This window comes from Lactuca sativa, chromosome 8, assembly GCF_002870075.4.
Source record: "Lactuca sativa cultivar Salinas chromosome 8, Lsat_Salinas_v11, whole genome shotgun sequence".
NCBI lineage: Eukaryota > Viridiplantae > Streptophyta > Magnoliopsida > Asterales > Asteraceae > Lactuca > Lactuca sativa.
The window spans coordinates 116,904,214-116,918,404 of NC_056630.2; the positions used below are offsets into that span (position 1 = coordinate 116,904,214).

A 14,191-nucleotide genomic window follows, 5' to 3' on the forward strand; every position below is an offset into this window, starting at 1 on the left:
CTTCTGTGTTGTCTTCTTTTATTAGTTCTTCATCTTGATCGACCCATTCCCAGAAATCACATTTCTTTTTCTTCTTATCCTTCAATATACATAATAAAATTCACACAATAAATTAAGTATGAAGGAGAAGTAGATGATAGATGCTAGAACCACTTACTAATGAGCTACGACATACTGTAAACTTTCTACCCGGATTATTAGTCGTAGTTAAGGTCCAAACTTGGAAGGCTTCTCAAAGTGACAAGGGTGGGCATAATCAATTGTGCTCTGCTCATGGAAATGTTCGAATTTGACTTAGAATAATTTATGTCATAGGAGCCAAAGGAGATGAAGATGGGACCTAATTTGATGGATGAAGGTTATTAAAGCACATTCTAAAAAAAATAATGATGTTTTTTTTTGCTTATTATTAATTTAATTACAAAGAAAGTGTTGATATAACAATTTGGAGAGTTGCAGAACCGAGAGATTAAGCTCCATAGAAATGGCATGTACGAGGTTTGTCACTCTAAAAGCCATCCATGGAACGTGGACGCACTCGCAACTCCTCAGCCCTCGTATTCATACTTCCGGCATCGTTAGGGCTTTCTCCGCCCTCAAGTCGCCGCCGTCTACAGCAGTGTTCTACGAGAAACACGGTCCTCCGGATACTGTCACCAAGTTATATTCTCTCTTAGTAATTCGGCCTCTGTTACAGTTTTAATTACCAAATGATAAACTCATTAAAAAAAAAACTTGTGTGCAGAGTAATCGAACTTCCACCGGTTCCAGTTGGAGCAAACGACGTCTGTGTTAAAATGCTTGCTGCCCCCATCAATCCATCTGACATTAATAGAATCGAAGGTTTGAAATGACACTTATTAATCCTATTCATTTGTTGTTGCTATTGGTTCCCGGTTTATGAATTTTCTCACTAGACGATGACTCGTAATTACCGGTATGCGTAAATTTTCCTTTATAAATCCTTAAATTTTCTTTTGATTGATTGTTAAAACTGGAAAGAGGATGATGTGATTGTCACATATGCCTCAAATCTCCATGAATCACGGATCGAGGATGCTAGTTGCTTAACCTAATTCTTATCTTTTGAATCGAAATACCAAAAAGTCAACCAAATACTAGAAACTCCCTCTTACATTTATTCAAATAATCAATGCATTACCTGATGAAATGCATCTCCTCTCCAGTAACAGATTTAGTTTGAAACGAAAGTGTTTTTGGCATCTAGTATCAATGAAATCAGCAATCCAACAATATGAAATCACTGTAACTTTTGATAATGTTACATATACACATAATGTTGAGCATTGGGGTTTTACATGTTCATGTAGGTGTCTACCCTGTGAGGCCACCACTCCCAACTGTTGCAGGATATGAAGGAGTTGGCGAAGTTCACTCAATAGGCTCAGCAGTACAAGGTCTTTCTCCTGGCGATTTGGTTATGGCATCTCCACCATCACCTGGTAGACTCTTGATTTCAATCAATGATGATAGCTTTGTAGTACAAGCTACAAACCCATGCACATACAAATCATGTGTTTGAATCAATAAAGGTTTTCTTGTTAGGGACATGGCAGACACATGTTGTTAAAGATAAAGATTTCTGGCACAAAATTGATAGAGATACACCAGTTGAATATGCTGCCACAGTTACAATAAATCCTTTGACTGCACTTAGGATGATAGAAGACTATGTGGATCTCAAATCAGGTGCTAAAATGTCTGTTTTTATCATTACTTTTTAGTGTACTTTTATGTAATGATTTTATGTCTATACATAAGTAGGGGATGCAATTGTGCAAAATGGAGCAACTAGCATGGTTGGACAGTGTGTGATTCAGCTTGCTAAACTCCGTGGCATCCATACCATTAATATTATAAGGGACAGGTCAGCAAACAATTTCCCATTTTGCCCATTTGTATACTTCAGTGCTTGATTATTTGTAATTTTGTTCGATTGGTGGATTTTATTCACATGTAGGCCAGGGTCAGATGATGCGAAAGAGAAACTCAAGAAACTTGGTGCTGATGTCGTGTTTACCGAGAGCCAGCTTGATGTGAAAAATGTCAAGGGCTTTTTGGTAATTTTCATCTGAAAAACCTACAAACTGTGTTGTTTTATTTTTTCATTGTTTTATCTGTCAAGGTATGATATGATTTACTCTTTTTCTTTTTTTCACTTGTTCATTTTGTAGGATAATTTACCCGAACCTGCATTGGGATTTAATTGTGTTGGTGGTAATGCTGCTTCTTTGGTTCTTAAATTCTTAAGGTAAGAGTAGAGCGTGTGTGTGTGTGTGTGTGTGTGTTTAATTATATAAATTTCATATAATTTTAAGGTTTCTTTGGAATAAAATACGAATAATGGTTTCAGGCAAGGTGGAACAATGGTGACCTATGGTGGAATGGCTAAGAAGCCTGTAACTGTATCAACTTCATCCTTCATATTTAAAGTAAGTAATCAATTTTATCATTCATTCACATTTGACTCATTTGATTTTTCTAAATTTTGTAATATTTTCGTATTGCGAATGTCATAAAAGCACAACCTATTATTATTCTAACCCAATAATCATAAAAACCACTATATTAATATTGGCTTATAATAGGTTGTGTTTTTGTTTGTATTTGTTTAAATGCTTAGTAGAAATTAAACTTATTTTTCATGATTAATTTTGTCTAAGAATCATCAAAATGAATGTTTATGATGATAATTTGAATTTGCATGCAGGAGCTTTCATTGAAAGGATTCTGGTTGCAAAAATGGATTAGCTCAGATAGGAAAGAAGAGTGCAGAGAAATGATAGATTATCTTTTGGGATTGATTCGTGAGGGAAAATTGAAATACGAGTAAGTCCTCAATTTATTCCCATTAAGGAAAATAAATAAATGAGTGTGAATGTGTTAAAGGTTGGGACTTAATAGTTAATGGGGAGGGAGGTCTATATTAGTTTTCTTATTTTATTTTATTAAGTTGTTCTTTTATGTATTAAATCAAAGAAGCATACATACCATATATAGCTTACCAGATTAAGTCTTTTTTTTTTTTTTTTGCAGTATGGAGCTTGCTCCCTTCAGTGAGTTTCACACAGCATTAGACAAGGCACTTGGGAAGCTTGGAAGCCAACCTAAGCAAGTCATTAAGTTCTAATTCCACCTAATTATGACAATGTACTTCTAACCTTGTATCTTGTCTTTGATATTTACAAGATAATAGTAATAATAATGAAAGTTGTTCCTTTTACATCATGTGTGCATCTTCTCTTTTAATAATTAGTCACTTTAAGTAATTGTTTTGAGGGCAATTCATAAAAACTAAGAGTAAATTACATTTTCAGTTTTCGTCCCAAAATGTTTTCTTTTGTAATTTTGTAATTGACAATCAACTCTTCAAACTTTAACTAGATTTTTAATTATTATAAATTTAACTTAAGTTGCATGATAATCGTGCTGTTATCTTCATCCAACCGCATATTGGCCAGTTTCATTTGATACTTTTTTATAGTTCAAGAAAATTAAATAAACTTTTTTTTTAATAATTTGATAGAATCAAAACATTTGCCCTGATGACATCAAACGATAGTACTTGATCATAGCCAAAAAGTCAAAACCACCTCCCTTAAAATAGGGGAAATGGCATAAAAACTTTACACAATTTTATTGGTTTTATCTTTTCCTTTTTTGCTTTTGCATGGGTAATTTTCATTTAACTTTCTAGTTTAACCTTTTTTCATTGATTTTTAGGTTTCCTTGAAAGTGAAATTTGTAAGAAAAACGCTTAAGTTTGTAAGAATTTTACAATTTTTTTGTAGGTATGTTATTTTATTTGCAATTTTATCCCATAATTTTTATGCAACATATTGATTTTACTCATTTTACTTTTTTTTTTCCGGTGTTCATGCTGATTAAATATTTTGTGTCGATTGGACTTGTTTACCTAAGGCTACTAACTACTCGCATTAACAATTAAAACCAACCCAACTATCCATTAATTAAATAGTTTCTCTCTCTCTTCCACATACTCAATTCAACTAAACCAAACTTCTTACCCTCATCAACAAACCAACTCAAACCACTTTTTTATTATATAAATAATAAATTTTAAGATTATTTTTTATCCTACTAATATTTATTAGAAAAATTAAAAAATATTTAATTTAGTTCCATTAATAAATTATTTATTTTAAATATAAAACTAAAAAAAATATTTTATATTTATAAAACAAACTTAATAAAATAGATAAACAAAGTTACAACCAAAACATGAAATACAAGATTACAGATACGGAAGATGCAAACTACATAATTATCCATCAATGCCAAAATTTTGCTATATATGCTCAATCAAATTATTTTTCAGAATGTTATAAGCTTCTCTATTGCGAAGTTGTGCCTTATTGGTCATATAACTGGATAGGTATGCAATTCGTTGAGTGAAATATTCTAAATTTTGATCGTCATCTTCAATATAGGTTTTGTAACGACCGAAAAATTCCAACCAATTTAAACTTTTCAAAAACAACCCGATTTCATTAAATTATTACAAAAAGATTTTCAATACAATTGATTTAGAGTATTCCCAGAATCACATTACAACATAAACATGAGGAGCGGGACGATCACGCCTTTGCCTTGCCACGGTCTCCTGAAGAACCTGAAAAACATTAAACCACAACTGTAAGCCCAAAAGCTTAGTGAGATATCCCCAAAATACCAACCACATATACCATACACACATAACATGCCATATCATATCCAATCACAGAACAGCCATGCACTTCGGGTCTACTGTGTGACTGGTCCGCCGCATCGGCCAACAGTCCACCTGGTCCACCCTTCGAGTCTAACCATATACATCGAGTCTACAGTGTGATTGGTCCGCCCGCTCCGGGCCTTCAATCCACCTGGTCCACTCTCTGAGTCTACAGTATGACTGGTTCGCCCGCACTGGGCCTTCAGTCGGCCTGGTCCACTCTCCGAGTCTCGGCACTTCTGGTCCGCCCTCTTGGGGCCTACAGCATATCCGGACCGCTCGCTGGGCCTTCGGGACAACCGGTCCGCCCTGGGTATCTTGGCCTACAGCACAAAGGAGGACCCGCCTCAACCCAACCCCAGTCCAACAACCATGTGCACATAAACATACAATCATATAACAATTCACAGTCAACAAGCCGATCTAGCAGATCACATAACATATCATCATCCTAACCAGGATACCGACCTAACCGGTCACTAGCATAGCATCATCCTACATAACAGGATACCGACCTTAACCAGGTCTCTAACATATACCATCCTAGCTACCAGGATGCAACCATATCAAGCAATAATCATAACAACAATACCCGGATCTCAATCCGATAAAGGGTCGGCCTTGTTGCCTTAGACCCTGTTGATATAGTGAGGATAACTCACCTTGCCACTGCCGAAACTCTGAACTGAAGAAGCAGATTCTTGAATCATCGACTCACCGAAAATCCCGAACTAGCCAACATAGCACAAATAATCATTAGGCTAAGCACAATACCCTTCCAAGGATTAATTGACCAATTTACCCTTAACTCATTCCGTCCCAACACTGGATAAGCTCTCAAGCCCACTAATAGCCCAAAGACCAAAAGTCCGAAGCAAAGCCCACTATTGGCCCAATTTACTAAATTGGGCCCACCTCACCAAATGGGCCTAGACCCATGGTCCATAAAAACTAATGGGTCCACAATACTCTATCCATAATGTCCAGTCACGACCCTAAATCCAGCAGCCCAATAACTGCCCAATCCCTAAGGCCCAAAATGAAAAACCCAACAGATGGAGTACGCTGGGCGTACCCTCCTTGGTACGCGGGTCGTACACGCTGATTCGTAACTGGGGATCGGGGCACTGACCCGCTACGCGGGGCGTACTCCTAAGTTACGCGGGGTGTAACTTCGCTGCTCATTAAGTCCACATAACTTCTTAATGGCTTAAGCTCTTAAGCCCAAACTTCAGATCCTTAGGCCAAATGTGCCTAAGATTCATAAAGTCTCAAACTCTATCACTTGGGACGTCCATAAAGCTCTTAATCCAAGGTCTTAATCCATTAAGACCTACATATCTCACACATGGAACAACCACAGCCCTTGGGACCTCATTTTTCTCACTCAAGACCTCTCCAAAGGTCTGAAAGGACAGATAATCTCGACCGACTCAAAACATGCATCAAGATGAGGACTTTTGGGACAAAATGATGTCAAAACTTCACATCACTTAGATCTATGCAATATAAATGACAAGCAAGAAGCTTTATACCTCAGATAGGCTCTAAAGGATGATATCTTTCCAGATCTATAAGCTCCAGCCACTCAACTCCTTCTTGGACAAATTCCTCTTTCTTCTTCTAGCCTCTCCTTTGCCAAAATAAGCTTTCCAAAGCCAAACACACCCAACAATGGAGGTGGAACGGCTATCTAGGGTTTCTGAGGTTAAGAGAGAGCTTATGGAGGCTAGGGTATGAACCAACATGTTCCTTATATAGTGGCTGACCCTAATTTTAGGGTTTTAGAACTCTGAGAGTACGCTGGGCGAACTCAACCTTGCACCCGCGTCACTTACTCAATTACGTTGGGCGTAATCCCAGCTTACGTTGGGCGTACTCGGCATGTCCCCAAATTTCATATTTGGCCCTCTTTTTCCACTCTTCCCACAAGATGACCAAAATACCCTTCCTCTTAAATCCCGGGGACTCTCAATTAAGTACTCTTAGGAATGGGGCGTTACAGGTTCTTCGTTTCCGGTTTGTAGGTCTCTCATTTAGAAATTCGGATGGATCTTAATAGTGAAGGTATGTACAACGTTCATCCTCCACAATCATATTATGAATGATAATACATGCAATCATAATTTTCCCTATCATATCCTTGTCCCACAAAAGACATGGGTGTCGAAGAAATGCAAAACGAGCTTGTAGAACTCCAAATGCTCGTTCAACATCTTTTCTAGCGGCCTCTTGATGTTCAGCAAACAAGTTGTGTTTTCGAAGTTGAGGGGAAGTTATTGACTTGACAAAAGCAGCCCATGAGGGATATATGCGATTAGTGAGATAAGACATAACTCACATTTGGTGCCCGACCTGCTAAGACATCATCAAAAATAGGAGACCGATGGAGGACGTTAATGTCATTGTACGTACCCGGTGTTCCAAAGAATGCATGCCATATCCATAAGTCATACGACGCAACGACTTCCAAAATGATTGTTGGTTTACCGCTTCTACCTGCATATTGTCCAGCCCAAGCAGTGGGACAATTTTTTCATGGCCAGTGCATACAATCAATGCTTCCTATCATACCCGGAAATCCACGTTTCTCCCCCACACGAAGTTCTGTAACAATTTCGTTAAAAGCCTTACCTTTCCCTTCTTCTTTTTGTCGTATCTCTGCCTGTTGGACGTTTAACTGTTGAACCATCACTAGTTGGCGTTTCTGGGTTGGAATGGACACAATACTCCCCTTCTTCAGTAGTCCTTGATCTTTTCGAGCTACCACCACTTTCTTCATTACCCACTTCACATTTAGGACGGGAACGTGTTGTGTCACGATCTAACTCTAAAGCCCACTTCTCGTGTTTACACATAACTTCATTAAAAACAATAATGTCGTTGAACTTGTTCCCACTTGCCTCATAAAGTTTATGAACTTCGTTTTCAATATCTTTTTGACTCATTCCACTTCTTCTTCGACGTCATGCTTCCCGATATACACCAACCCACTTTTGTGCATTTTCACTAAGCCGTTTAAAACGACCTCTCATTGATCTTCGTTCCTGCTATTTAGCTTTTATGGATTTTTAACCCGAGCGGCATCATATAGTTGCTTTATTTGTGCCGACAATGATGCTTTTTTTTGGTTTTTTTCCATGCTCCTTATCTTCACTAGCAAAACACCATGCTGACATTAAAGCGACATCTTCTGCAGCATCCCATTTATTTCCTCGTGGTTGTTTTTCAGTATTTTGTGATGTTTGAAGATTATTTGTGACAAGATTTTGGTTAGGATTTGAAAAAAAACGGAAAAATTTCAAAATACTTAACATTATAACGATTTTGAGAGTCTCCAAGATTTACATAAAAATTTGAAAACTCACCATCCGTATTTAGAAAATACAAATAAAAAAGGATTAAAATACAAAATGAGGATTGGATATGAAGATATATGATATCATACTCTTTTTATAAGTAAAAAAATTACGATTTTCAATATTTTTTTTTCTGAAATGTATAATGTTAAATTTTATTAAGTATAGAATTTTATCCTAAAAAAATCTAAGGGTTAATAGATACGATGGCACGTGGATTAAAAAAAACAATAACAACTTGGGGGTTGATGTGCCCACACCGTCGGTGGGTTTTGTCTCAGATTCTCAATCTTTTAATATTATTCTCCCAACCAAGTTGATTTTTAGTCATGAATGGACATGGTCTAAGTATTTTGTAACTATTAAACCTATTGTGATTCAATTGCTAATTCCTAAAAGAGAAATTAAATATCCTTCTACTTTTATTCCTACAAATCCTCCTTCTACTTTTATTCCTACAAATTCTTCTACCTAATTAAATGATGATATGTGTCATTTTTGTATACTAAAATATCATTAAATGAGCATAAAATATGACAATATCATTTAATTGGATAGAAAGATTTATATGAACAAAAAATAGAAGGAAAATTAATTTCTCTTCCTAAAAAGATGTCTTTGGGATTATAGGAATCGTTATGGACTATGGCGTACTGAATAAAGTGTATGGATCCTATAGATGCTTAATTATAAGATGTTGGCATGACATGCCACATCAACAAAAATATCATAAGTTAAAATCATAATTTTTTGCAAATTTAAAGAGTATTCTTGCAATTGTCATTTTAAGAAACCTCAAGCGGGTGAAAAAAGAAAGGTAAACTATAAAGCTAAATGAAAAACATAGGGTAAATTTAGGGGAAAAAAATAATAAAACAAAAAGGGAAACCTATAAAATGATGTAAACTTAAAAGAGTTTTATGCCAAATTCCCCTTCAAATATCTTCAAAACTTAAATTCAAACCAATCTCTTGTTTAACGAAAACTAACAAAAAATTGATCTACATATTCAGATACACGACCCTTCAGCAAACCAAAAAAACAAACTCCAAATGGATATACAACTCTTAATACACAAAGTACAAGCCACTAAAGCAGTCCTCTCATATCATTTGTTATATGATATGTTGTTACTTCTCTGGTTCAAGGCTGCAAGCAAGAAACTCACTGGTATCATTCTGCTTTTCAAAAACACAACATACCATATAACTTCCATCAAAACAAAAAAGATTTTCAAGACAAACTTTGAGATAAATATCTCAAAAAACTCAGAATCAAGATTACTCAGCCACTTCACTTTCAGTATCTGGATTAAACTTCAAAGTTTCTTCCCAAATAAGCTCCTTCACATCTTCCTCACTTAAAGTTGCTTGCTCAAAATCAAACATAAATGGAGACGAACAAATCGGCTCCTCATTTATCTCATGTAGACTTTGCAAAAACGGGTGATTTAGCGCTTCTTCAACTTTATAAAACATGTCACAAAAATGTAAATTATATGAGGGTTTCTTTTGAGTTAATAAAGAAGAAATGACTTAAGAGATAAAGTCAAGAAAAGATGTTTTCCTGATTAAGCCCTTACCAGTTATGCGTTTGGATGGATCAAAAACCAACATTTTCTCTGCAAGATCGATCACAAGTGGGGACAAATTCGGAAACTTGTGTTGAAAAGTCTTGGAGGGTATATGAGGAAGTTGTTTCACATACTTTCGAGCATTCTCACTTCTCAAAAATCCAAGATCCGAGTCATCTGGAGAACCAAGAAGCTGTATTGTATTCAACAGATAAGATATAATAAATAATAAAGTTATATTTTTATTGTCTTTTGAATTGTATTTCCATTAGTAGGAATAAATTATGTTACCTCGGTTATAAGCTGCAATTGTTGAACATAATCTTTACCAGGAAACAGAGGCTCCCTCAAAGCAATCTCCATTAAAATACAACCAACTGACCAAATATCAATGGCTGTGGTGTACTCTGAGCAATTAAGCAGCAACTCAGGGGCTCTATACCACCTTGTCACAACATATTCTGTCATGAAATCACTCTCAGATGTTGTTCTTGCAAGCCCAAAGTCACAAATCTTTAAATCACAATTAGCATTCAGAAGCAAGTTGCTTGGTTTTAAATCACGGTGTAAAACGTTTGCAGAGTGTACGTATTTTAGCCCACGAAGTAACTGGTACAAAAAATACTGCCATACCAAATACAATGCAAATATTTAAAAAAAAATGTGACAGCATTTTGAATATAAAAATCTATAAAAGATTTCATAAACTGACCTGACAATGGTCATCTGTTAGTGCTTGAGTAGAGCGGATGATTTGATGCAGATCGGTGTCCATTAATTCATACACAATGTAAACATCATTGAAGTTTTCTTTATTTGGTGGGCGTATGATGTCTTTGATTTTGATGATCTGTAAAAAAGATTTTGTGTATTAGATGTTACGAGTTTGAAGGATTTTCAGAATAAAATTTACTTACATTCTCATGATCCATATGGCAGAGGAGTTTGATTTCCCTTAAAGTCCTCTTGGCATCGATACTGTTATCAAATGCATTCCCAATTTTCTTGATTGCAACATCTTCCTTTGTTTCAGAATCTTTAGCACAACTACAATGGAAAACAGTGACAACCTAGTTAGGTTATGTAATAAGAAAACCAAAAATAAGATCAATGTTTGAAATGAATAATAGACGATCTATGATACTTTAGCAACAATAAAGAAACCCCTAACTTTACAATAAGCTCACCAATTGAATTTCTTCAATTGGTTCTTCAGAAGAAGCAAACCCTAATACCCCCATATTACAAGAGAAAAAGAAACCAAGGAAAGAATAGCTATAAATTAAGACAAAGGGGTGCTTCCAACTACTGAAAAGTGGAAAATCATGCATTCTCTTTTGTGCTGATTTTAGTTTGAAACCATAGGAACTCACTGTTGAGCTAGCTGTTCTTCATCAATTTCAGAATTTATTTCCAGATGGCCAACATTTCTAATATACACTTCGTTCATAGCAACTGCATCGATTTTTATTTCAAATGTTCTATCTTAAATCCGACATTTCCAATTTTGGTAAAATATCAACAAAAGCTAGCACCAATCGAAATCATTGCAACTATCAATGGATGTAATGATCAGACTATTAATCAATCTCCCCGTTGTACTACGTGTCCACAAAATGCTGCAAGTTCAGCTGACGTAAGGGAGCAACATATCATAAACATCTAAGTACCAGCCCTTGTAAACTAGTGAAATTAGAGACACAGAAATTTAGATTCGACGAACACAAAACATAGAGATGAACTAGCGTGATTACCAAACGATGCCGTATGCACCACGGCCTACAGGTTGAATCGGAGGAACGTACTTGGAAGAAACCTCGAATAGGTTTCCAAGTACGTTGTAATGAATGTATTTGCCACCGTACGCCGGAACTCCTTTTAACACTGCTCCTTCACCTCCACCCCCACCTTTAGATTCATCTCCCTCCATTGATTCTCTCTTAATCTTCAGTAGAGTCGGATTTTAGATGCGACAGCAGATGATTTCTACTGATATAGGTGATTGCTATGGATTCAAAATCGAAGGGGGGAAAGAGACGAGGACGATGGGTTTGGAGGGTTTTTGATTTTGAATCTTGGAAAAGGGCACGCACGCAATAACATTTTGAACATAGGGCTAAATATTAAATATATTAATAATATTTTCAAATTGTGATTAGTTTTTCGTAAAGGTCATCATTCTCTTTTCTTTTATTGTATTAAAACTAATAAAAAATAGGAACGTGTTAATTAAAGACAAAACTGCATAAATGGTCCCTGTGGTTTGTAAAAAATTGTCACTTTGGTCCAAAAAAGTTTAGGCTAGCACCAGAGGTCCAAAATTTTCATTTTGTTGCTTGTTTGGTCCAATCTATTATGTTTTTTTTAAATGACGGATTTGCCCCTGTGAATATGATTTTTTCTTTTTTTCTTAATTGTTTTTCTGATTTTCAGATTTAAAAAAAAGATAAAATTAAACTTAAATCTTACGCCATCATGTTGGCTCATAAGTCTGATAAAAAATTTTAATTGATTTATGAAATATGTTAATTTTAATTAAAAAAAAACTTTATACCATCTTCGACTCTTATTTAAATTGTTTCGACTAACAATCAACCGTTTTGGATTTCAATTTGTGTGTCCATATTGTTGTGCTGAAACTTTGAAAAATTATATTTTTTCTAATATGAAGTCAAATTTAGATGTTCTATATATGCGCGTTCTCGCATTTACTATTACTACGACTTTCGTTTAGATTACTTAGGCTGATAAGCAATCTATCTCTGATTTGTATTTTACGACGTGCCTTCCCGTATATGGTTGGACGCAAAACTTCGAATAATCATAATTTCTTCATTCGAAGTCAAATTTAAGCGTTTTATATATCTACGGAAATCTTGTTGACACTATACGTTTATAATGATTGTCTTGGCTAAAAACTAATATATCTCTACTTCGAATATTATAAACAAACAGTTTATATGAAATTCTACTATAGAGTGAAAATGGGGTGTTACAACTTTCCCCCACTTACAAAGATTTCGTCCCCCAAGTCCTACTCCTAGTGCACCTAAATGTCATCTTATTGGAGTCATCGAGATCAACTCATGATCTAGCGGGCATTGTCGCATCAATATTACTTGTAGAGCTTTGTTTTCTATTTTGGACGTACTATGGAACTCTTCGCGAAGTCTTCCAAAACTGGGAACTTGTAGATCTAGACTTCTAGAATCTATACTTTACAGCAAATGATCACCTTCAGACATGAAATGTCGATTTGTTCCTTTGACTAGGAACATTGTCGACTCGTTAAGAAGCAAGTAACTAGAGAAATTTATTCATGACTCTCTAACGGAATCCGCTTTCCGGAACATGCCTCTATAAAGGCTTATGGCACATACTTAAATCACACACGAATCTAATCGCAAGTGATTTCTCTACCTAGTTCAGATGTTCCATCATCCTGAAATTTAACCAAAATCATTGTAATAGGTTTGCTGGTTCAAAAGCTTTAGAACAATTACTCTAAGATTGGTGACAGACTCATTATAAGGCTTGTTTACCTTCCAAACTACTAGGTTATAATGATCACTAGGGCACCAATAGCCCTCTAGCAAGTCTTTAACTACTTTATCTATATCAAGGTACAACTATCGCCCGAGTAATTCGTTTATATACTTGCTAACGACACATCGTGGTACTATCCAACTACTAGGATTACGATGCCAAATTGCTCTTTTCATCATCCCCATCAGGCCTAAAGACTCACGATCAATCCTTCATTGGTCTTAAAGACTCATAACCATCATCTGACTGTCCTGAAGGAACCCAATCATTATGCTTCATTGATATCTACTTATCACAACATATATTTTATATTTAAGCTTTTGAGGCTACTACTGATTAGAGGTCCTTAATCTACATTGTACGGATGCTAAACTCTAGTTGTCGCCCTATATGAGTGATATGATTTAACTATAGTCTTCTATCAACTCATTTAAGAAATATTAATCATAACATGTTGTGACAACCCGAAGTTCGTTCCATCATTTGTAACCCTTTCCGTTAATACATTCATCGTTTTCAATTTCGTTTTCGTTTACGTTATTAAATTAAGTCATTAATTTGAGATTGCTATTATGACTTAATGGGTGTCCTAACACGTTTAGAACTCATATTAACACCCCATTCTTGTAATCGGAAAATTTTTAGAATCGACCATATCGGGTTACGGCAACTTGATCGGGTGCGACCAAAAGCCACGTCTAACGTCAGTATCGGGTAGAATTCCACCGTGTCCCAAACTTAGAACCTATTTAAAACCCAAAAGACTTCATTTTGAAGCTTTTGCACTCTCTCACTACTCTCTCTCTAACCTCTCTCCTCAAACCCAAGATTTAGGTCCAAAATCATCAAATTAAGGCTCCAATTCATCAAGGTAACTCCCCTAACTCATAGATTAGCATCCTTAGCCTTCAAATTCGTGTTTAATCTATGGAAAAGGACCATGTCCATGTGTTTACGGCC

General features: G+C 35.7%; 2 protein-coding genes across 2 annotated transcripts; one reads left to right on the top strand and one right to left on the bottom strand.

The window, feature by feature from the left end:
• The first annotated feature begins 230 nt into the window (after window positions 1-230).
• On the top strand, window positions 231-3,244 carry LOC111886574 (enoyl-[acyl-carrier-protein] reductase, mitochondrial). The gene is made up of 11 exons (XM_042897671.2): window positions 231-358; window positions 460-660; window positions 746-843; window positions 1,332-1,463; window positions 1,567-1,710; window positions 1,786-1,888; window positions 1,982-2,081; window positions 2,196-2,272; window positions 2,375-2,453; window positions 2,732-2,850; window positions 3,058-3,244. Exons 2-11 carry the CDS (start codon window positions 485-487, stop codon window positions 3,149-3,151), a joined length of 1,122 nt encoding a protein of 373 aa, XP_042753605.1. The 5' UTR covers window positions 231-358; window positions 460-484; the 3' UTR covers window positions 3,152-3,244.
• A 5,739-nt stretch (window positions 3,245-8,983) lies between these two features.
• LOC111886575 (mitogen-activated protein kinase homolog NTF6) lies at window positions 8,984-11,791 on the bottom strand. Its single transcript, XM_023882824.3, has 6 exons — window positions 11,440-11,791; window positions 10,603-10,732; window positions 10,398-10,535; window positions 9,977-10,309; window positions 9,695-9,878; window positions 8,984-9,577 (listed from the first exon to the last, which is right to left on the bottom strand). Exons 1-6 carry the CDS (start codon window positions 11,613-11,615, stop codon window positions 9,393-9,395), a joined length of 1,146 nt encoding a protein of 381 aa, XP_023738592.1. The 5' UTR covers window positions 11,616-11,791; the 3' UTR covers window positions 8,984-9,392.
• Window positions 11,792-14,191: the final 2,400 nt, after the last annotated feature.